This window comes from Lycorma delicatula, chromosome 1, assembly GCF_047948215.1.
Source record: "Lycorma delicatula isolate Av1 chromosome 1, ASM4794821v1, whole genome shotgun sequence".
Classification (NCBI taxonomy): Eukaryota; Metazoa; Arthropoda; class Insecta; order Hemiptera; family Fulgoridae; genus Lycorma; species Lycorma delicatula.
In genome coordinates, this window is record NC_134455.1 from 35,083,544 (window position 1) to 35,107,831 (window position 24,288).

The 24,288-nt window shown below is 31.7% G+C and overlaps 1 protein-coding gene and 1 long non-coding RNA gene across 2 annotated transcripts in view; one reads left to right on the plus strand and one right to left on the minus strand.

Annotated features, from left to right (window-relative positions):
- Positions 1-12,966, minus strand: part of LOC142317462 (acyl-coenzyme A oxidase 1-like) — a 153,351-nt gene extending 140,385 nt beyond the window's left edge. Inside the window, exon 1 of the mRNA XM_075354032.1 lies at positions 12,558-12,966. Coding sequence (XP_075210147.1) covers positions 12,558-12,696 — 139 coding nt within the window. The 5' untranslated portion in view covers positions 12,697-12,966. The remainder of the gene's footprint in view (positions 1-12,557) is intronic.
- Positions 12,967-13,030: 64 nt separating this feature from the next.
- On the plus strand, positions 13,031-19,798 carry LOC142317471 (uncharacterized). The gene is made up of 3 exons (XR_012754754.1): positions 13,031-13,219; positions 14,649-14,838; positions 19,493-19,798. It is a non-coding gene; the product is annotated as an uncharacterized LOC142317471 (long non-coding RNA).
- The last annotated feature ends 4,490 nt before the right edge of the window (positions 19,799-24,288 follow it).

Genomic DNA, 24,288 nt, shown 5'->3' on the forward strand with positions numbered 1-24,288 from the left:
GTAAAACAGGTGAAACACCTGCATAGACAATTAATTATATAGGTAGAGTATTTAAAATTAGAGAAACTGAACGGAAAGAATTAAAATTCATATTTTATTAAATGAAAACGTCAATTTTTTCGAGAACAAGTTTTTTCCTTATTTTTTCTCCGATAGTGCAAACAAAAATCTGTTAATTTTTGGCTATCTTTCAAACAATGTAGTCAATTACATGTTTTCGTAAAAAAAAATGTAACAAAAAAAGAAAAAGAAAAATTATAAAATTGAAGGAGCCGAGCATACCTAAAAAACAAATGGGATGGGGTTTTTACTGATGAAAATTTATAATAAAAAAAAAACTTAGAATCTTTTTCTGATCAAATAGGTACCTCAAAAGCTTTGTGGACGAACATTGTCAATGATTATAATTTTGTTTTAATAAATTTTATTAGTAAAATAGGTCTACATACTGACTACAAAAAGGATGTCTTCTTTATAATGAACGAAAGGGTATAACTAATGATTGAAGGAATCAGATGTCATTGAGGACAAAGAATTTATATTTTAATTTTTTTCCATGAAATCTAAAAGAATAATTAATAAGATTAATAGTAGAAGGAAGATTAAAGAAAAACAAACCAACATACTTGGCGTTTATAGACCTAGAAAAGGCATTCGATAACGTAGATTGGAATAAAATGTTCAGCATTTTTAAAAAATTAGGGTTCAAATACAGAGATAGAAGAACAATTGCTAACATGTACAGGAACCAAACAGCAACAGTAACAATTGAAGAACATAAGAAAGAAGCCGTAATAAGAAAGGGAGTCCGACAAGGATGTTCCCTATCTCCGTTACTTTTTAATCTTTACATAGAACTAGCAGTTAATGATGTTAAAGGACAATTTAGATTCGGAGTAACAGTACAAGGTGAAAAGATAAAGATGCTACGATTTGCCGATGATATAGTAATTCTAGCCGAGAGTAAAAAGGATTTAGAAGAAACAATGAACGGCATAGATGAAGTCCTACGCAAAAACTATCCATGAAAATAAACAAGAACAAAACAAAACGTAATGAAATGTAGTAGAAATAACAAAGATGGACCGCTGAATGTGAAAATAGGAGGAGAAAAGATTATGGAGGTAGACGAATTTTGTTATTTGGGAAGTAGAATGTAAAGATGGACGAAGCAGGAGCGATATAAAATGCCGAATAGCACAAGCTAAACGAGCCTTCAGTAAGAAATATAATTTGTTTACATCAAAAATTAATTGAAATGTCAGGAAAAGATTTTTGAAAGTGTATGTTTGGAGTGTTCCTTTATATGGAAGTGAAACTTGGACGATCGGAGTACCTGAGAAGAAAAGATTAGAAGCTTTTGAAATGCGGTGCTATAGGAGAATGTTAAAAATCAGATGGGTGGATAAAGTGACAAATGAAGAGGTATTGCGGCAAATAGATGAAGAATGAAGCATTTGGAAAAATATAGTTAAAAGAAGAGACAGACTTATAGGCCACATACTAAGGCATCCTGGAATAGTCGCTTTAATATTGGACGGCCAGGTAGAAAGAAAAAATTGTATAGGCAGGCCGTGTTTGGAATATGTAAAACAAATTGTTAGGGATGTAGGATGTAGAGGGTATACTGAAATGAAACGACTAGCATTAGATAGGGAATCTTGGAGAGCTGCATCAAACCAGTCAAATGTCTGAAGACAGAAAAAAAAATGAATATTCACATTTTTGTAAAAGAATAGAAAATATATATTAAAAAATGGCTTAACACCTGAATCTGTTGCTAATAACAAATTAATTAAACATATTAATAATAATTTTAATAAAAAATCATATGATTCCAAATTTGATAAACAGGGAATATACAGTCTATGATGATTGCGACTTGATATACGTGTGTATGACTAATCCTAAACTTTCCACATGTGCTAAAGATACATATAATAATAATAATAATACAATCATAACAATTTCATGAAAATCTTCGATATTTACAATACTTCTAATTTGGAAAAATATCATATATATTGTAATAAAAATTTAATTAATGAACAAAAAAATTTCTAAAGTTGATATATTATTTAACATATAAAGAAGTAATAATTCTAATCTGATAATTATCTATTTGTTAATATGGTTCCGTTGAAAAAAAAAGCCGCGGTCGGGATTCCGGCTTCGGCTTCGATAAAGAATCATTTTTCCTTTGAAAATATTGTTGATAATATTAAAAGTAAACTTAAACCTGTCATACTTAATGCTTTCAGTTTACTATTTTGTATATAAAGTATTCAAATAACTTATTTTTTACATTATAGTAGGTAATGCATAATTTTCATCAATTTGTGGATCTATGTTGCAGTTTCATTCATGTTGTGATATACGCAACAAATATTTATTATCATTCGTCAATTAATATGTACTATTTTATTGTATTTCAACTGTATGTAAAAAATAAATTATTTACAAACTTCATCAGTCGTTACCTACTGCCCGTGTTAGGTAGTGTTAGGCTGGAGCACCAGGGTCGAAGTCCCTGGGACCAGGGACTTCGACCCTGGTGCTCCAGCCCGTGAATATAGGTGGTCCATCACTGCCAGCTCCGGTGCCAGCGATCGTCATCAAGATAGCTTGATGATCCCTGGCCGTGTAGCTACTCTACCTCGGTCACTGAAAACAATTATTAGAGGGGTCCTAGGAAACAATGAAGCACGGCCACCAACCAGAAGACAAGAAATAAAGAGAACCACCTGTGGAAAGCGCCAAAAGAGACCAATGACAACCAACTGCCCTTCTGTCTAGACGTGTGTAAAACCTGTTCCGACAAAATGTAAATTGGCATCATCTGATCTCTGCAAGTTGAAAGATTATGCCAATGAACTTTTTGAACTTGTAAAGTGCACTTCTGAAATTATAAATCCAATATCAATGAGGAAAATTTGTGTTCGTAGTTAATTTTTTGAAATTTCAAATCTTAAGATACAAATAAAAAATACAATGACGTAATTGTTTTTTTGAAAAATGTTTTGAATTTATTTTAAACTATTGTTACGTTTTCCTACTCCAAATAAGTTATAAATAAAGGAAAAGTTTATAATTTTTTTTGGTTTTTAACACTTTTTCTTAGCTAAATACCTACTGTCGTATAAATTACGAATAGGTACCAGTAACTCATCTATTAGGAAGGACACCAGTCTACGGTTCCTCTTCTTCACTGTGAATTACTTATTTGTTTTAGGCTTATTTCCCCCTATGAGCCATATTTGATTTGATCTACAGTAAACAATTATTATTAAAACTTGTTTAACTACATTTAATAAAACATAATTTACCCGGCACAAATAATGCATTTATTATTTCACGATTAATTCACAGACACGAACAAAAAGGAAAAAAATAAAAACAAAAAACAGTAGGAGCATTAATAATTTGTGACAAAGAAAAAAAAACTGTTCTACTGACAAAAAGGAAAACTTAAACTATTGAGAAAAAGTCGATTTATGAACAATCACTGCACACTCACTCACTACATGAGACAAATGATTAGTTTCGAATTTTTCAACTAGAATAGTAGTAGCAAGCGTTGCTATGACAACAAAATAACTACTAACTGTCGGCAAGACACAACCACATTGTTTCATCACTCACACACCACCCCCTTACAAACCGTACCTGATAGAAGGACAGATTTTGTCGCCGACTTCAGCGAAAATTGTGTCTGCTGTGCAGTCGAAACTGATGACTGCATGGCAAACTTTTTACTTTATTTATTTATTTTTTATTACCATGTCATCTATCCTCAGCGTAATTTTTTTTAACAATATCAATTCCCCCCGATTTATCATTTTTTTATTAAAAATTCTTCCGTGCATTTCAAGACTTAATTTTCATTAAATACAATGGTTCTTATCTGCTAATTGTTTTTTTAACCAACAAATAATTTTCCTAAGCGTAAATTACACAGTCTACAAAAAAGATATGAAGATAATTTTGTTTCTTATCAGTAGCATAGGATATACCACTTCAGCTGAGAGCGGGTCAATGTTATAGAATGTGTGAGGGGTCATTTATTGATGGTATTGTTAGTGTAAAACCCGTTTCACTTAGTTTATTCAACTACACAGCTGCCTCAGCCTCGCAATGCAGTTCTTTAAGAGAGCGCATTCCTCGCCATCAAACTAGGATCTTATCAGACACATTCCGGTAAGACGGAATGAAAATTACCAACACCGAAAGGCCTCCACTGAAGAGGAAGGACTGAAGATGAATTGTATCGGGATAAAAGACCCCAATATATTTGCAATTCTCCCAACTGTACCAGTACAACGTTAAAGATCCTTGATCTAAAGACATTGCGTCCATTATAAAACAAACTTAATCACGTATTTGTTTTAACCGTCAGTTAAAATTACTCAGATCCAGTAACAAAGGGACTTATGTCCAGGCTGTGCACAATAATACTAGGGGAATAAGCCCCGATATACATACATTCCATTTGTTCTACTGTAAATTCAATTGTGTATTTGTATGTAAATTGGAATCATTACAAACGTTGTGTTTATGAGTGCAGTCATTTTTCTTTCTAGGTTTCTGATAATTAAAAACTTTAACTTAACAGATTCATTTTTTCGTAGTCGATTATAGGATAAATTCTTCGGTTAGAAAAAATAAACGCGGTTGATGAATTAATTCTATACAAAACTAATGATTATAAACGCATTAAAATGCTGTTCTATTGAATATCCTATTTAATCAAAAATGATATTGCAAAATACTTCTTGAAATGCCGGGTGTATCTCATAGCTCGATTTACACAATAATTTAACAAAAAAAAAATTGCAAATAATTTTAAATTTTTGACCAAGAAAAAAGTACAGCCAATAATATAAACAACGTTGTTGAACAATGTATGCAAAACCGTCATCAGTACAAAAGAACATAAATTTTTCTTGTGAAATAAAATTCCTACGTAGGAAAATTAGAGTAAAAGCAATTAAAAAAACAAAACATATCTTTAAAACTTTATCACGGAAGACGTTAATTGGCTATTAACATCAGACTTGAGTGATAGATGCAAAAGAGCCCTAAACATTATAAAATGTTTATCGAACTTAAATTGGGGCTCAGAAAAAGAGACATTATTAAGATTGTATAAAGCATTGATTCAATCTAAACTAGACTACGGATGTATCGTATATTCATCCGCTAGAAAGTCGCACGTAAGAAAGTTAGACGTAGTTCATAATAGCGGAATAAGATACGCAACAGGCGCTTTCCGCACAAGTCCGGCGGCTAGTCTGATGTCTGAAGCCGGAATAATGCCACTACATTATAGAAGAGAGATCCTCTTGTTAAGATATGCAGCAAATATATGGGCTTTCCCTGCTCATATAAATAATAAATTGTTTACGAATCATCCCATGGCTGCATTATACGAACGTCGTGCTACCTATTCCAGACCAGCCGGAATTAGGTACCACGAATTAAGAAATATATATGAAGTTGCCATTCCAGATACATTGGCAATTTCTACTAGAGAAATACCGCCATGGCTCCTGCCAGCGGTAAATACAAGTTTGGATCTCTCTCAAGGAGAAATAAAAAAGAAACAAAAAAAAAAAAGAAATAAAAAAGAAGTGATCATCCAGCAGGAATTTTTGGCAACCGTCAGTAGATACGAAGAACATATTAGAATTTATACTGACGGTTCTAAAACCGAACATGGTGTTGGATGTTCGATATATGTAAATGAAGAAACCCACTTTTGGAGACTGCCAGATGTGGCCAGTGTCTACACGGCAGAACTCACTGCAATTCAGCAAGCTCTTCGCTACACTGAACACTATTGCGAAGAGAGAGTGCTAATATGTTCCGTTTCATTAAGTGCACTCGTCGCAATTCGTAACAAGAACATTAAGGATGTCCTAACTGCAAACATCCTGTCCATTTTATACGTACTAAAACAACGAGGATGCGTATTTGTATGGACTCCGGGGCATGCTGGTATTACAGGTAATGAAATCGCAGACGAAGCTGCCAGAAAGGCAACAGTCTGCGATGTTTTGGATGCATTTCCTGTAAGAGTGGCAGATGTTAAAAACCGTCTAACAAACATAGTAAAAAACAAGTGGAATGCTGAATGGAGGAGATTAAATACAAAATTAAACACAGTAAAATTTTCTCCTTATAAATGGAAAAGCGACTATAAGTTGACTCGCCGTGAACAAGTAGCGGTGACCAGACTTAGAATCGGTCATACGCGATTAACAAATTTATATTTGCTAATCGGCGAAGTGAGACCAATGTGCGGTGTTATTAATAAAACACTGACAATCAAGCATCTTATAGAAGAGTGTACCATATATGAGGACCTCAGAAAGAGGTTCCGTTTTAGAAATAATATTACTGCTGATCTGGATAATGGAAATGAAGGAAATATAGTTGCATTTTTACACGCCAGTGGACTTCTTAAAAGTCTATAAAAATGAAAGTTTAAGCTGTGAGAAACTCTAAGCGGTAGTTTATATATATATAAAGAAAAAATGGTATTGATAAGTTTAATTTTAATTTTAAACGTATGCATATATACATAAGGGACTCTTGAAACGTGGGACGTGTAGTGACGGGAGGTAGCCCTCTTGCCTAGGCCATTTTGGCTCACCTGCATTCAAGAGCAGTGAGTCGGGGTGTGTCCGATGATGGCATGGGGGACCCTCAAGGGTGGATTGAGGGCGCGAGGCTGTGGGTGTACGCTGTGCATGCCTATAGCCTGTCTATAAGAAGGATTCAACTGCCACGGCACCCTGGCGCGACTGATATACTGCTCAACGGCGGTTCTGGTCGCCCCGAGGGTGCTTAAACAAACTATAAATGAGACTCGTAGAAGAAAGAAAGAAAGATATGGTAGGATAAGTTTTAATTTAATTTTAATTTAATGGTCTTTTGGGAACCTATCTCAAATTTTAATATTGGGGCCCTTTACACCCCATAAGTGTTTGTGATTGTCCTTGTCTTTATGTCTTAAATGTTTTGTGTAGTTTGTGCTTTTAAATAAAATGTAAGGGCCCTTTACACCCTTACATATGACGATCCAGATGGTGATAGTAGTTTCTTTTAAAGATTGTGACGAGGGCTAATGACCTTAGCAGTCGATGCCCATAAAAATTAAATAAATAAAAAAACAAAAAAAAAACATCAGACTTAATGGTTAATTTTTAAAAAATATATATAAAAATATGGAAAAGTATTTTAACTGAAAAGATTGACATAATTCGACGATGTGCTAAGGAACCCACTGAAATAAAGCGGATCGTCAAGGAAAGATACTTTCTACCTCGATGAAGCTTTGAATTTAAATTTAAATTCCGATAAAAAAACATACAGTAACTCTGAGTGAGCACCACATAAAAATCAAATAAGGATGGTTTTTAGAAAGGACTTACTGTTGTTGAAAGGAAAAGATGAAACAATAATTTATTTGCCATAGTTTTTGTAGAAGCTTACTAATGTTTTTGTGATAATAAAAACAAGGATTTCCACAAAGAGAAGGATGGAGAGACATTAAAAAAAAAATGTTCTGAAAAATACTCCTGTATTTAGGAAATAATGCGATAATAATTTGCAAACAAACGTCAATTACGATTCTAAAAAATTCCCACTAAGGCTTGGAAAAAAGCTTACCTCTGAAATGGTTCACAAAAATAATATTCAGTTTAAAGAAAACAAAGCAAGGTTTCAGCTTTTAGATTTAATTATAAAAAAAAACCCATAAATACAGTTACAAAAAATCTGCAAGGTTGCAGTTTTTAAATCTGGTAAAAGAAAATATAAATACAGGATGTCCGGGCCACAGTTATCCAAACGTAACATCTTACATTAAGAGAAGCAGTTAATATAATTTAATACACACAGTAATTACTGTGTATATTGAATACGGAGGAAATGAATTAGAAAATGGTGTTATAGAGGAAGAAGAGGAAGTTGAGGAGGATGAAATGGGAGAAACAATACTGAGATCTGTATTTAAGAGAGCATTAAAAGATTTAAATGGCAGAAAGGCTCCTGGAATAGACGGAATACCTGTAGAATTACTGCGCAGTGCAGGTAAGGAAGCGATTGATAGATTATACAAACTGGTGTGTAATATTTATGAAAATGGAGAATTTCCATCAGACTTCAAAAAAAGTGTTATAGTTATGATACCAAAGAAAGCAGGGGCAGATAAATGTGAAGAATACAGAACAATTAGTTTAACTAGTCATGCATCAAAAATCTTAACTAGAATTCTGTACAGAAGAATTGAGAGGAGAGTGGAAGAAGTGTTAGGAGAAGACCAATTTGGTTTCAGGAAAAGTATAGGGACAAGGGAAGCAATTTTAGGCCTCAGATTAATAGTAGAAGAAAGATTAAAGAAAAACAAACCAACATACTTGGCGTTTATAGACCTAGAAAAGGCTTTCGACAACGTAGACTGAAATAAAATGTTCAGCATTTTAAAAAAATTAGGGTTCAAATACAGAGATAGAAGAATAATTGCTAACATGTACAGGAACCAAACAGCAACAATAAGAATTGAAGAACATAAGAAAGAAGCCCTAATAAGAAAGGGAGTCCGACAAGGATGTTCCCTATCTCCGTTACTTTTTAATCTTTACATGGAACTAGCAGTTAATGATGTTAAAGAACAATTTAGATTCGGAGTAACAGTACAAGGTGAAAAGATAAAGATGCAACGATTTGCTGATGATATAGTAATTCTAGCCGAGAGTAAAAAGGATTTAGAAGAAACAATGAACGGCATAGATGAAGTCCTACGCAAGAACTATCGCATGAAAATAAACAAGAACAAAACAAAAGTAATGAAATGTATTAGAAATAACAAAGATGGACCGCTGAATGTGAAAATAGTAGGAGAAAAGATTATGGAGGTAGAGGAATTTTGTTATTTGGGAAGTAGAATTACTAAAGATGGACGAAGCAGCAGCGATATAAAATGCCGAATAGCACAAGCAAAACGAGCCTTCAGTAAGAAATATAATTTGTTTATATCAAAAATTAATTTAAATGTCTGGAAAAGATTTTTGAAAGTATATGTTTGGAGTGTCGCTTTATATGGAAGTGAAACTTGGACGATCAGAGTATCTAAGAAGAAAAGATTAGAAGCTTTTGAAATGGGGTGCTATAGCAGAATTTTAAAAATCAGATGGGTGGATAAAGTGACAAATGAAGAGTTATTGCGACAAATAGATGAAGAAAGAAGCATTTGAAAAAATATAGTTAAAAGAAGAGACAGACTTATAGGCCACATACTAAGGCATCCTGGAATAGTCGCTTTAATATTGGAAGGACAGGTAGAAGGGAAAAATTGTGTAGGCAGGCCACGTTTGGAATATGTAAAACAAATTGTTAGGGATGTAGGATGTAGAGGGTATACTGAAATGAAACGACTAGCACTAGATAGGGATTCTTGGACAGCTGCATCAAACCAGTCAAATGACTGAAGACAAAAAAAAAAAAGAAGAAATACAATGGTTATTTTTTTCTTAGAAGGTCAATCCCAGATTATTTTTAAAATGTTCATAAATAATAATAATAAATAAATAATAAGAGAGCCTCTGCCAGACTTATTTAAACATGGCTTTGGACATATCCTTTTACATTTACTTTAAACTTAATAATGCCCATCAACAAATCCTTGACTCCTGTGGAACAAAAATAAAAGGTGGCAATGGATCAGCTACTGATGCAAGCGTAGGTGTGTACACAGCGGAGGAAAATGGCGCTGGCGAGCACAGAGGGGAGGTGGGGTGGACAGGTTCTCGGCTGATTGCCTAGAAGATTCCCATACATGTGGGGGGGTCACCTAGGTGTGATGAGGCCAGGGACACTCTGCTCGAGCGTCTGATGGCAGCCACTGCTAAGTGGTGTGACTATTTGAGATTTCTGTCTTGACTGCTGTGGCTGTGTATCGCATGGTTGTTAATTTTAGAAGCTGTCTAATTTTCTGCATGATTCTTGTCGGTGTTTGTATTTGATGTGCTGTATGTGTTGTTTCCAGTGGTGTGTGACATCCTGTTGGTTTGTTATGACTGCAGGTGCGAGCAATTCCCTCTTCTTCTGACGAAATGCTTTTATAAGCAGTACCAGGAAGGAGGTAAGCCAGGGGTGGAGGTTTAGTCAACAGTGCGCAGGTATACATACACCCTTGGTTATAATTGGCACAACCTGTTGGCGCCTGGAAATGGGGTTCCTTCACCTCTTTAATAAAAAAGAAGGTGTATACCAGCCTGTTCCAACTTTCAGCATCTGTTGGGAAAAATGCCACAAATTTTGATGTAGAGGTTGCTGGTATTACACTGGCCTTGGTAAAATTGACGAATGCTGCAAAAAAAAAAAAAGATAATGCTGCTGTTGGATTCAAAGGCAGCACTGGCTTGTGATTGCCTCTACTCAACCGCTGTCTACTCATGTGCTGAAAAAACATGTTCACCCTAAAAACCGTAAATGGGCTAGTGATGCAATGGATTCTAGCCCATTGTGGTATCTATGGAAATGAAAAAGTGGATCGATTGCCTTGCACAGGTGGGTGCATGACAACCACAGCCCATCCTGCCTATTTCAGTGCATAGTGCAAAACAAATGGTCTGCAGTGCTATCATGGAGGGGGCAAGAGCAGCAGATTTTAGAGATTGTGGTGACAAATGCTGAGCGTCAATGCTTGACCCTAAGAAATGACCTCCACTGACTTTACCTCTTTACCACTTTAGAATGGTAGCAGTGGCACGTTTTAGGCTAGCCACTGGACATGATTTGCGACACCATCTAAACAGAATAGGAGTGGCTGAGACTTTACAGTGTGTCCTATGCAACGAAGAAGAAATAACAGCCAATCATAAATTTGTATGTCTGGCAACTTTACCTTTTTTTTTTCTTTTCCCTGTTTAGCCTCCGGTAACTACCGCTTAGATAATTCTTCAGAGGATGATATTATGAGTGTAAATGAAGTGTAGTCTTGTACATTCTCAGTTCGACCATTCCTGAGATGTGTGGTTAATTGAAACCCAACCACCAAAGAACACCGGTATCCACGATCTAGCATTTAAATCCATGTAAAAATAACTGGCTTTACTACGACTTGAACACTGTAACTCTCGACTTCCAAATCAGCTGATTTGGGAAGACGCGTTAAACACTAGACCAACCCGGTGGGTTTGGCAACTTTACCTATGGTAACTGAAAAGAACCATGTTAATATGGCGGCTGTACGTTGGGTTGTGAGGAATAAAATGGCAGAAATGCCTACTCTGGCATAGAAAAAAAAACTTACGTTCATAGTTACTAACTTACTCATGTATAAAACATACTATAAAAAAAGCACTGAATCACTTTCAAAATAAAAAAAAAATGCATAAAAATAGTTTTCTATAGCTGAACTTATACATGATCGGCTTCTTATATTTTTGTGAGTACTGCCCTTTTTTCTGAATTATCAACAGTATTTTCGGTTAAATTTATATATTACAGATATATGTATACACTCCCAGTTATTGCTTTTAATTTTTATGTATTTAACTCTTTTGGTTTTTTATTTATTTCTTAATGTTATTTAATTTTAGTTTTACTAATCTGTTTGTAAAACTGGATGAATGTCCTGTATACTTAAACAGCTATTGTAATTTTTTAAATACATTCTATGAAAATCTGTAACAAATTTCATTATTTACTTTTGTTAAAATACTTAAAATCAAAGAGAATATTAAGAAAACCCACACTGACAAAAACAATACAGAAATATACAAATAAAGTTGCAGTGATTGCAAAGAAAGATGACATGGGATAGACTAAATACAATTTTACCCACAGATACAAATAACATACACAAACTGTATCATACAACAGAATCAACTTTTGCATATCATCTCAGAAATATGACACATTTCTAAAAATATTATCTGCAAAATGAAAATTTTACACAACACATAAATACCAAGATCTCAAGTCACTTATACAGCATGAAATTGATAACCACAATAAATTTGACAAAAACAATATACTAAATTAATTAACTCAATTTACACTAAACATTTTAAGATGTGCACTATTAGTAACAATGCTCGTATAAACTCGGATGAGGAAAGTTCTAATAACTAGCTCAGAAAGAATTCTGAAGAACCATTTATAATTTTAAAGTCTTCTGATAGAAATTAATAATTCTACTATTCTTTAATGTATATTAATCTTCCCGCGTTAATAAGAATACACAACTTTCAAGTTTTTATTTTTCTTAAGACAACAGTTAAGTAACAAAGAGCAACAGCACCTAGTACCACAACTTATAATAGATACATTAAGAAAATACTTCCTCTGTAAAAGAAGTAATTTTTATCTCTAGACAAATATAATAACATAACAATATACATCCAATGATTTCAATATTAAAACTAAATAATATTCACCAGTTTCCCAGCATTTCAGTTAAAAATAGGTAACAATCATCAAGATGTATAATTAGATCAACTTAAAGCAAAAGTAAATACGAATGTAATAGTATTTCAATAACTTACCAAGCTCTATACGTTCTTTGGTTTTTTCTGGACCACCATCAAGCAGATTTGTTAACTCTAATGTATTAAAAGTACATTTTTTCCTTTCTTTATCAAGATCCTCATTTATTTTCTTTACTTTTATTTTTCGACTAAACATTTTGTAAAATTAAGTAAGTAAAATATAAGCAACTGAAAATTTAGTTTAAAACAAAAGTGTATACGTATATATAACGAAACAGAATAATATACTAACTGAGAAAATTATTCAATCAAAAGTATTTTCTTTCGGACACATTAACAACAGCTTTCACGCGGATGACATAACTAAGCTAGAACTGCGCTGACAAACCAGAACATAACCTGATCGGTCACAGATACCAACCTACCTGCACTGAGCATTTGACACTCCACTCTACTTTGAATTTGGGTTATCCTTCTACAACAGCTGACTTAAGGTTATACCAGATGTGTTTGATAGTCGAAGTAGTGCACTCTGTCGGTTAAGAAAGAAGTTACAAATCATACTCAGTCGGTTTACAGATTGAAAGTTTGTACAATTATAAAGATCTGCATAGCCAAAAAAGAAATAGCATTAACGATAAAGAAACTAAGGGATTTCCGTAGTACTGGGCGTTTGCTGTTTATTTTTGTTCAGAAATTTCTCGTGATTATAAAATATGGTACAAGTCATGTAAAATTTAACACATTTTTTTTTAAATTAGTTATATATTACATTTCTAAACAGGTAGTATTACTCATATCAGTAATTGTATTTCTTGAAATCATAATAATGTTACAAATAAAATATAGTTGAAGTTTCAGCATAATAGGTTATTTAGAGGAGAAATTACTTATTTTTATTTACGTAATATCAGTGAAATACTTTTATTGTAATGAGAAAACATACACAGTTGTTATGTAAAATAAATTATAAATATATAGTAATATAAAATTTAAAGAAATTTGTATAGAACTGAGTTGACCAAAATCTTTTCTTTTTTTTTGTTAATTTCCGGGACCACCGTTAGGTTTTACTTCAGAGGATGAGATAAATGATAATTTGTGTAGCGTGTGAAAATGCCATGCCTGACCTTTATTCGAACCCGGGACCTCCTGATGAAAGGTCGATACGCTACCACTCGCGCCACGGAGCCGACAATGAAAATCATTAATGGAATAAAAAAATGATGATAATCAGTAATCAAATAAAAAAGATTTCTGGGAAAATAAGGTTACTTTTAAATGTTTGAAATTTCTTCACCTTTTTTTAATTATGTAAAATTCTATTGAATAAATTAGCCATAAAATTATAGGCTACTTACTATATAATGAAATCCTACACACTGAATATTATCTTTATTTCTAGGAAGTAAGAAATAAATATATTTGTTACACTGCAAATTATTTAAGTACCTTTTTATGCAAATGATGAAATTATACATACAAAGTTTCAGAAGTTACATTATTTGCAGCTCTTTAAAAATAGTTATATAAGAATTAAATAACTGTACAAAGCAAAGTTATTCTGAGTGCTTCCTTCTGAAAAATTAAAACTGTACAAACGAGTTGAATTTCACTATAAAAGAATCCATAGGACATGAGGAGAATGAAAATTGACAATACACAGTTTTTAATTTATTAGTACAACTCCCTTTTCAAAAACTTTAATTGATAACAACTTATTAGGTTTTAAAGAAAGACTATGGATGTGCATATCACATTAGACTTAATGCATAATCTATTAAGCCGTTAGATGGCAGCATACACAAATAAATAAATACAAGTTTATCACATATTCAACAAATCTGGTTAAGATTTCTAAAATGTCATTATCAAAAAATAATTTTAACATTTAATAAATGATTTGATCAACTTTGCATCACCTATGTTTAATGTATTAATTAAGTTAATGAAATTGTATTTTCATATTATGTAAAAGCAGAACACTACAGTACTTGGTTGTATCATTTCCAAAAATTTGTTGCTGAATTTTCTGTGATCATCTTCTATTGTTAATTCTTCATCACCTACGACCCTCTTGTTCCAACTGAATCCTTATCATATTCTTTTATGTAGTCTTCTGACTTAATTTCATTTTCTTGTTCAAAGATATCATTCCCTTCTTCAACCAATATTCTATATAGCACTGGAAAAGAGTCACGTTGCTGAAGATTGTAATATAATGTTTTAAAGCTCAGAGGCATTGGTCTAATGCAGAAGGTGACTCAGCACTACACATCAGAAGCGATTTTCATGAAATAAAAGGCTGTAATCAATCTTTGCAATTTACTTGTTTGTGGTAAGCAACATTGGTTACAAAGTTACTTCTTAACTATATACTGAAGATTTTTCTAAATAATTTACTTTTATAAATAGGTTGAACTTAGAGAAACTAGGGAATGGTTCAGATTTATGGTGAAAACATAATAAGGCAGTAAAACACAATAATGCCTTATTGTGTATCCAATATTGCCATATTGGAGAAGATCAAGCACAAAAATAGCATAATAGAACCAATTATATTGGTATTTATATCTATATTCAGAGACATGACAAACATTTTAAAAGTATCCACTCATAACAGTGCAATAACATAAATAGTATAATCTTGAATTGAGTTCCAGAAAATAATTTGTAACTTTTATTATATTAAAATTTGAAATACATCTGATTACGTACAATGACAATAATGTAATAAGATATAAAGTATTGAGTAATAACAACTTCTGTATTGAAACTGGGTCAAAGAAAAACTTTTCCTATATTAAAGAAAAATTTATCAAAACTATCTGATCAATCTAGATTATTCTTCTTTTATTTCTAAAGCTCATTAAAATTCATTTGCTGAAAAAATGATATTAGAAAACCAAGTTTTAAAACAGACAAAAGTAAAATAATTTCAGTCTTTATAATAGCCACAATACTAAAAAAAATAATTATGCTGTATAATTTATATAAATAATTATGCTGTATAAACTTTACAAAATAAGAATAATTAAATTTGAAACTGATTTTGTAGTACTCGGAAACTTTAAGATTTGTTCATTTACTTAGTTCTGAAAAATATTACTTTTAAGAACAAGAATATTCCTTTTAACATCAAATAATTTTTTTTCATAAATATCTTCAAAATGAAGGAATTTAGTTACCAAAATAAACTAATGTCATACAAATAATGTGTAATTTTTTTTTTTAATTTAAGCATTAGATTATGAATTTTTCATTCCCTTCAAAAGAAAAGAAATCAGAAGAAATTTTCATCTACATGAAAAATATAAAATGAATTGTTTAATGTTGTCTACATGATATGTAAAATAGTTATTATAACTTCATAAATAATTAAAAAACAGGCTTTTAGAACTATATGCATGTACAATGCACATATTTTAGAGGTGGTAGCAATTATTTTTACCTGCTCATTTTTGTAAATTATTTTTATTAAAATTTGTACATTTGATCTCTTTGCTTATCAAGTAATTTATTACTTCAAGTTTCAGTTATTTTCCATTACTGGATATTTATACACTGTTTTCCACTGCGATCAATCAAATTTGATCTAACTTAACATGAAGGACCTTATTACCAATATAATAATTTCATTTGGATTTTTAATTTCATATTTATTGGAAAACTTTTTTCAAATTCTTTGTGAGTTTCTAAACCCTATAATATCTTTATTTCAATGTGCAAGATAATAAATTTATGATTTTATGCCATATTAGAAAATAATAATACATTATAAAGATTAAAAATGTGTTTGTATGTCATTGCATATACAATAGATCGTCATTGTTTTTGGATTACCATTTATCTGGATCTGGTGTATTCTAAGTATATTAAACGCTTAACAAAGTGGTTGAATGTAACCTGACATGAGATACAGGTCATCCTGAAAATATCAGAGTTTTGTCTTTTTTGAAGAATAACAAACACTGAATAATAAGGTAGTGATGTTTATTCATTGCCTTCTTCACTGTACAACATTTGATGTTCCACCTCAGCGTAAAAAGTAAATTGGAAAATATAATAATCCAAAGTTGATGACTTCTCATTATATTTATATTTAAAAATGAGATGTCATGCAATATAAAATAGTTTGTCTTTTTTTATACAATTCAATTATCTCTAACCCTCCTATCTTGCATGATTATTAGATTTAAAATCATCCCACATACAATTAATTTAACTCTATTTTTAAGACAGATGATCTGAAACATACTTAAGCAAAAAATATATATTTGTGCCAAGGTTGCAATCTAAGAAGAGCTGATTGGCTTGTTTAGAAAGACAAGTACCTCCTGTCTTTGAGGCTAGCAATCGCTAGCTTCAAAATCCAAAGTTTTAAGCGCAAGACTCCAAGATTTTACAGAGTGAGTATGAAGACTCATACTCACTTTGACAAGATTATTTTATTTTAACATATCTTCTTGACAGTTTGTGTAAGCAATATTATTTTGACTCAGAAGTCCCCCTTCAAAGCGATCAAAGCACATATAAAAAGATGAAGATCTGATTCAAGTAAAATAATGTTGGAAATGTAGAGAACTGTGATAATGATCAACCAAATCTACTGCCTTTGATCTCTTAGAAGAATATGTGCAGAAATTGTCACAGATTGTTATCAAAAGGTGGGAAGTAGTGGTTAGTTGAATATCTTGCATAACAAAAGAACAAGCAGATTATGCTGCCAAAGAAGCATGTATTCAACCTCCTTTCACCACCCAAGTTACTACCTTTGATTTTATTAATCGTGTAAAACAATCACTGAGAGCAAGGTGTCAAAGTGACTGGGCGACTACCATCGATAATAAACTCTGACGGATTAAAGATTCAGTGTTGCTATGGGACTCCTCTTGCAGAAAAACTCGTTGTTAGGAAGTATTCCTCTGCCGATTACGAATAGGACATACAAGGATCACACACTAGTACCTAATGTCAGGAGGACACGCACCCCTATGCACACGATGCAACTGCCGTATGACTGTGCACCACATTTTCATAGACTGCTTATGTTATGCGGCGTTGCGTCGTAAATTTAATCTACCCAGAAACATCCATGGTATCTTGTACAATAATAACGAAATTTTGAACCGGATGTTTCTGTTTTTGTGTAGTACCAGGTTACTGCAAAAAATTTAATATTGTCATATATATTTTTACGCTAGAAGAGTTTTTGTGAATTTTTTTCCTTTACTTAAAATTTTGATTTTTTTGGTTCTATGTCTTTAATTTTATTATCCGAGAAGGGAGCCTTTTGCATACCCTATCAGAATTAGGTAAGTTTTATATAGTTTCTTTTTTCTATTATTTTAACTTTTATATTTTAAAGACTCCATCTGCGATATTAGTTTTGAGTTTTATTTCACTTTTTTGACTTTTGTTTTAATAAATTTTATTATATGATTTATATTAATTTTAAACCTTATAAGTTTTATTATTTTAGAGTTATTTTATCTTTTTATTAAAGAAAATTCCAGGCGATGATAATGCACTTGCGTTTTTCGCCCCCAAACAAAAAAAAAAAAAAAAATTCATATCAGATTTGGTTGATAAAGATAAGATTCTATTTTGAGATCAGTTTGAAACAGTTCTAAGAGACTTAAACATAAATAGGCCAATAGGGATCATCCCTACCCACCATCATTCCTTGTTATATGATGGTATATTATATTCAATCAGAATTTTTCTCTTGTTTTGGAGAAACAGAAGATCTATGAAGGTTCATGTGTGAAGCTTTATGAAACTCCACAGAATTATCTACAGTAGAACCTAAGATATTGAAAAAAAAAAAGATTGTACCCTTATGAAAAAAGTAGCAATAGACCATTCTGAGAACTACTGCATTATCAGTCTAACTTCTCATGTTTGAAAGTACTCACTAGAATAATTTATGTGAGTGCTTTACAACAGAAAGATTAGTTAACCTTCAGGAACTGTATGGACACAAAGTAGGCTATTGTGGCCCCCAGACTAATCTTAGAAGACACATTTAAATATAATAGAGCCACTATACAGCACCTTTAGATCTGGAGAAGGAATCTGGTAATGTAGAATGAAACAAAATTTTTAATATATTAAGGAAAATTGGGCAGAATATAAGGAATGAAGACATGTACAGGTTGTACTAAAATCGGGTAAAAATGGTAAGAGTAGAAGATAAAGAAAAGCTACCTCTGATATTCATAAAACAATTTAGCGGGTCCGTATGGTATTATTAATTTATAAAAAGAAAGAATTTGTTCAGGAACTAGAAGTTAAATTAAGTGTAGAATAACTATTCAAGGAGAAAGTATAAGAAAAATGTTAAGATTCAGTGATAAGTATTGTTTTTGCAGAAACACAAAAAGTTAGAAGAAATTCAGAATGACATGGACTTATAGTTTGAAGAGAAATTAAATTTGAAGATAAATATTCAAAGAAAAGGCACTGAAGCATGACAAAAATGAGGTTAATGGGGAATTACAGTAGATGAATGTAACATACAAAATGTTACTGAATTTTACTTTTCATGAAATAAAATTATAAAGTATAGATGAAACAATGCAAAAGTCCAGAGAAAATTGGTACAAACAAGGAGAGCTTTTTTGGAGGAGACTTCTTGCTTCTGCAAGAAGTCTAAAATTATCTAATATAGAAATAAGAATTAGAAAGTTTTTCTTAAAAATTTTATATCTGGAGTGTTGTACATTTATAGAGTTAGTTCATTATGAACACTAGCTAAAATGAAAAGAATAGAAGCCTTTGAAATGTAATGTTATAAATAGATGATGAACTAGGTTTGTGAGTCATATAATAAAATATCCAGGTTTAATTGGTTTGGCAATAAATAAATTTGTAAAGAAACATAAGTTACCATTCTTTTTATTTATCCAAATAAGTGTTGTGTAAATAGAATACAATTTCAAACTCCTTGAAAATTTTTCTTTTTAATGTAATATTTTCATTTTTTTCAGGTATTTTTATCAAGAAAATTTTTGAAGAAATTAATGAACTCATTTACAACAAAAACAGTACTTTTTTTGTGGAACATAAAAATTATGAAGGCTATTAAATAAATATAAATTAATCTTTTGTGATTATAAAAAGGTTTTTTTTAGTATGGGTATGGCATCTTTAAATTTTTTGGATGATAACAATTTTTACATTGTGTTTTATAAAATGGAGTAAAACACAAGGTGAAATGTATTAAATTATTCTTTATCTAGAAAAATTGCTATGATACATGATAACTAATTTTTATTTTTCTCTGACTCTTTTGTTTTCCCTCCATCTAAAATTAAGAATAAAGTGTTAATGTGTAACTGAATTTTTAATGGAATTACCAGGTCTTAAACACCAAAAAACTATCAACTTAAGAAAATTTTGACATCAATAATCCATTACCTTTTTTTTTAGAAAACATTGTTAAATAAGGTTGCAATTTTGATGGTGTATCATTTGCAAGAATGCAAACAACCTGTGTCATCCTTATGCTTATAAAATCAGAAACATTTTTGAAGACTTTAATGTTGCTCAAGAAAATAGATTATAATTATTGAGTTAGTACTTAGAGTTTGTCAATGTGTAGTTTCATTTTCAAAAAGAATTGCTTATTTCTTTGATAAAATCCACATTACAGTGAAAAATATCATTAAATTAATTTTAATATATCAAACATTGATGAAATGACCATTACAAGTACCCACCAATCTCTTAAGCTTGTTCCCTTTTTTTACTAGTGAAATAATTTCATGGAATTGAAAGTTCGGTTTAAATTTGAGCCAACTGAGTATTTTAATCTAATATGCATGCTACCTGTATTAATGTAAAATAAATTATTTACAGATGAGTGACATTGTTAACTATACATGTTTAAAGAAAACACAAACCAAATGAAAACACTGATAAGCATCTTCTAGATCTAAGTTAATGAGTTTAATTAAAATAATTTTGTCAGTAATACTAGAACTTCAACAAGTATGGCAATTTACCTAGTCTGTCTTCTGATGCAATCTGACGAGTGGGAAAAGAAAACTGGTAAAACTCGTACTTCTGTAGCAGGAAACCATTGTGCAACACTTAAATACTGTGTAGGTCTAAGATCAAATCAGGCCTATATAGTGTCCAATGTTGGGTTGTAGGAAAGAATACACACATAACCACACCAAGCATTTTAGCCTATGTTTATTGACATCTGTAGGTAAAGTTCTCCAGTCATAAGGATCCTGGCTGTACCCACATCCAGGATCCTGGTTGGTCTAATGGTAAACACATCTTCCCAAATCAGTTGATTTGGAAGTTAAGAGTTGCAGCGTTCAAGTCCTAGTAAACTCAGTTATTTTTACACGGATTTGAATACTAGATTGTGGATACTGGTGTTCTTTGATATTTGGGTTTCAATTAACCACACATCTCAAGAATGGTCGAACTGAGACTGTACAAGACTACACTTTATTTACATTCATACATATCATCCTCATTCATCCTCTGAAGAATTATCTAAACGGTAGTTACCTTACCGGAGGCTAAACAGGAAAAAGAAAACATTGTATCATATTTATGCTACAAAGAGATTACTAATCGTGGTGTGGCAATGTTTCAGAGAACAATAGTGTATCAGTGACGTGCAGGCTGATCTTCCAAGCTCGCCGTTACGTGGCGGCTACAGTACATTAAAAAAAGGCATTTAAAGCAAATTTGTTTCGGATCTAAATAAAATATGAATAACTTTGGTGTATGAATAACTAATCAAGATACTGAAAACAAAATGAATATTTGTTGTAATCGAGCTATGATTTTTCTTACCATATAGACTTAAATTTTGTATAAACAATATTACATCACTTCGTTAAATATGAAATATTTGTCATATTTCAGGGATCAGCGTGGGAAACGTTTCTTCACTTATATTTATACCTTATACAATGAATACAAAACTATTCCCAAGCATAGAATTTTTACTTTACATATTTATCCTGTTTAAAACCGTTATACAGTAAATGTAAGCGGAAAATTATAATTTTGAGAATTCCATTTCTATAGTAATGTAGAACATTTCAGTCTATTAATATATCTCATTTGCAAAAATTCTGCAGTAAACTTAGCCGTTCTTCTTTTCATTCACACAAACACAATTTGTTGTTATTTACTAAGTAACGGAGATAGGGAACATCCTTGTCAGACTCCCTTTCTTATTACGGCTTCTTTCTTATGTTATTCAATTATTACTGTTGCTGTTTGGTTCCTGTACATGTTAGCAATTGTTCTTCTATCTCTGTATTTGAACCCTAACTTTTTTAAAATGCTGTACATTTTATTCCAGTCTACGTTATCGAATTTCTTTTCTAGGTTTATAAACGCAAAGTATATCGGTTTGTTTTTCTTTAATCTTCCTTCTACTATTAATCTGAGGCCTAAAATTGCTTCCCTTGTCCCTATACTTTTCCTGAAACCAAATTGGTCTTCTCCTAACACTTCTTCCACTCTCCTCTCAATTCTTCTGTATAGAATTCTAGTTAAGATTTTTGATGTATGACTAGTTAAACTAATTGTTCTGTATTCTTCACATTTATCTGCCCCTGCTTTCTTTGGTATCATGACTATAACACTTTTTTTGAAGTCTGACGGAAATTCCCCTTTTTCATAAATATTACACACCAGTTTGTATAATCTATCAATTGCTTCCTCACCTGCACTGCGCAGTAATTCTACAGGTATTCCGTCTATTCCAGGAGCCTTTCTGCCATTTAAATCTTTTAATGCTCTCTTAAATTCAGAACTCGGTATTGTTTCTGCCATTTCATCCTCCTCAACTTCCTCTTCTTCATCTATAACACCATTTTCTAATTCATTTCCTCCGTATAACTCTTCAATATATTCCACCCATCTATCGACTTTACCTTTCGTATTATATATTGGTGTACCATCTTTGTTTAACACATTATTAGATTTTAATTTATGTACCCCAAAATTTTCCTTAACTTTCCTGTATGCTCCGTCTATTTTACCAATGTTCATTTCTCTTTCCACTTCTGAACACTTTTCTTTAATCCACTCTTCTTTCGCCAGTTGAGATTAACATAAATTATTTAAATTCACTCTCTTAGGAAAGAAAAGTGAGTGGCTGGATAGTATACCTCATCAGGGGTAGATTTAAATTTTATGAAATATTTTTAAATTTATGCAAGCACTACTATGATTTCACATTTTTGGAAAAAGACAAATTATTTGAAAATGCAATGTAGTAACAGATGATGGTTATCAAAGAATTCCTGGCAAGAATAACAGAATCCCTAAATTCCTGGTTAATGAAGATGTCAAAAGTTTAAAATCGATAAAAGATATAAACCCATTCCGTACCAGTATTTTATTATGTCTACTCTTGTAGCCCAATATAATATTAATATTTATTAAAAAATAAATAATACCATCTGGTTTAAATAGGTTTAGAAAAAAAAAATAGATAAAAGAATTTCCGCAATTTTTTTGTGTCGCAAGCGTTACGTCACCAGCCATAGGAGGATAATTCTTTACTGTGTGACTACAGACGTAACTGTTGTCTCCTGAAAGATGTGAATGGATATATATCCCTTCCCCCACATACAATTCTATAGTTCTACTATTTTCGAATTAATAAATAAATATGTAATTAGATTAGATTTTTTATAAATTCCTTTATGCTCGGAAAAGAAAAATTAAAGGTTACTCCCCTTACAACAGCTACTCATTGCACTCAGACAAAGAGGGTTAACAATCCTTAGTACCTTTATTTACAGTACCAAAGAAAAAGGGTAAATGAATAACCATTTATTATAGGATATATTTCATTGGATTCCTCCTCTCTTGAATGAAAACAGACAATTATTTTGAATAATAAAAAAATAAATTCCCTGAAATTTTTTGTAGAAAGTACAAGTAACGGGAATAAAATTAATGTCAAAAAATTAAATGTTTATAAGAAAAGATTATTCTCATTGAAAATAATAATGCTGTTTTAGAGTAAATTATATAAATAATATATTTAAATATATATAAAGATTGGTGTGTAATATTTATGAAAAAGGAGAATTTCCGTCAGACATCAAAAAAAGTGTTATAGTAATAATAACAAAGAAAGCAGGGGCAGATAAATGTGAAGAATACAGAACAATTAGTTTAACTAGTCGTGCATCAAAAATCTTAACTAGAATTCTATACAGAAGAATTGAGAGGAGAGTGGAAGAAGTGTTAGGAGAAGACCAATTTGGTTTTAGGAAAAGTATAGGGACAAGGGAAGCAATTGTAGGCCTCAGATTAATAGTAGAAGGAAGATTAAAGAAAAACAAACCGACATACTTGGCGTTTATAGACCTAGAAAAGGCATTCGATAACATAGACTGGAATAAAATGTTCAGCATTTAAAAAAAATTAGGGTTCAAATACAGAGATAGAAGAACAATTGCTAACATGTACAGGAACCAAACAGCAACAGTAACAATCGAAGAACATAAGAAAGAAGCCGTAATAAGAAAGGGAGTCCGACAAGGATGTTCCCTATCTCCGTTACTTTTTAATCTTTATATGGAACTAGCAGTTAATGATGTAAAAGAACAATTTAGATTCGGAGTAACAGTACAAGGTGAAAAGTTAAAGATGCTACGATTTGCCGATGATACAGTAATTCTAGCCGAGAATAAAAAGGATTTAGAAGAAACAATGAACGGCATAGATGAAGAACTACGCAAGAACTATCGCATGAAAATAAACAAGAAGAAAACAAAAGTAATGAAAT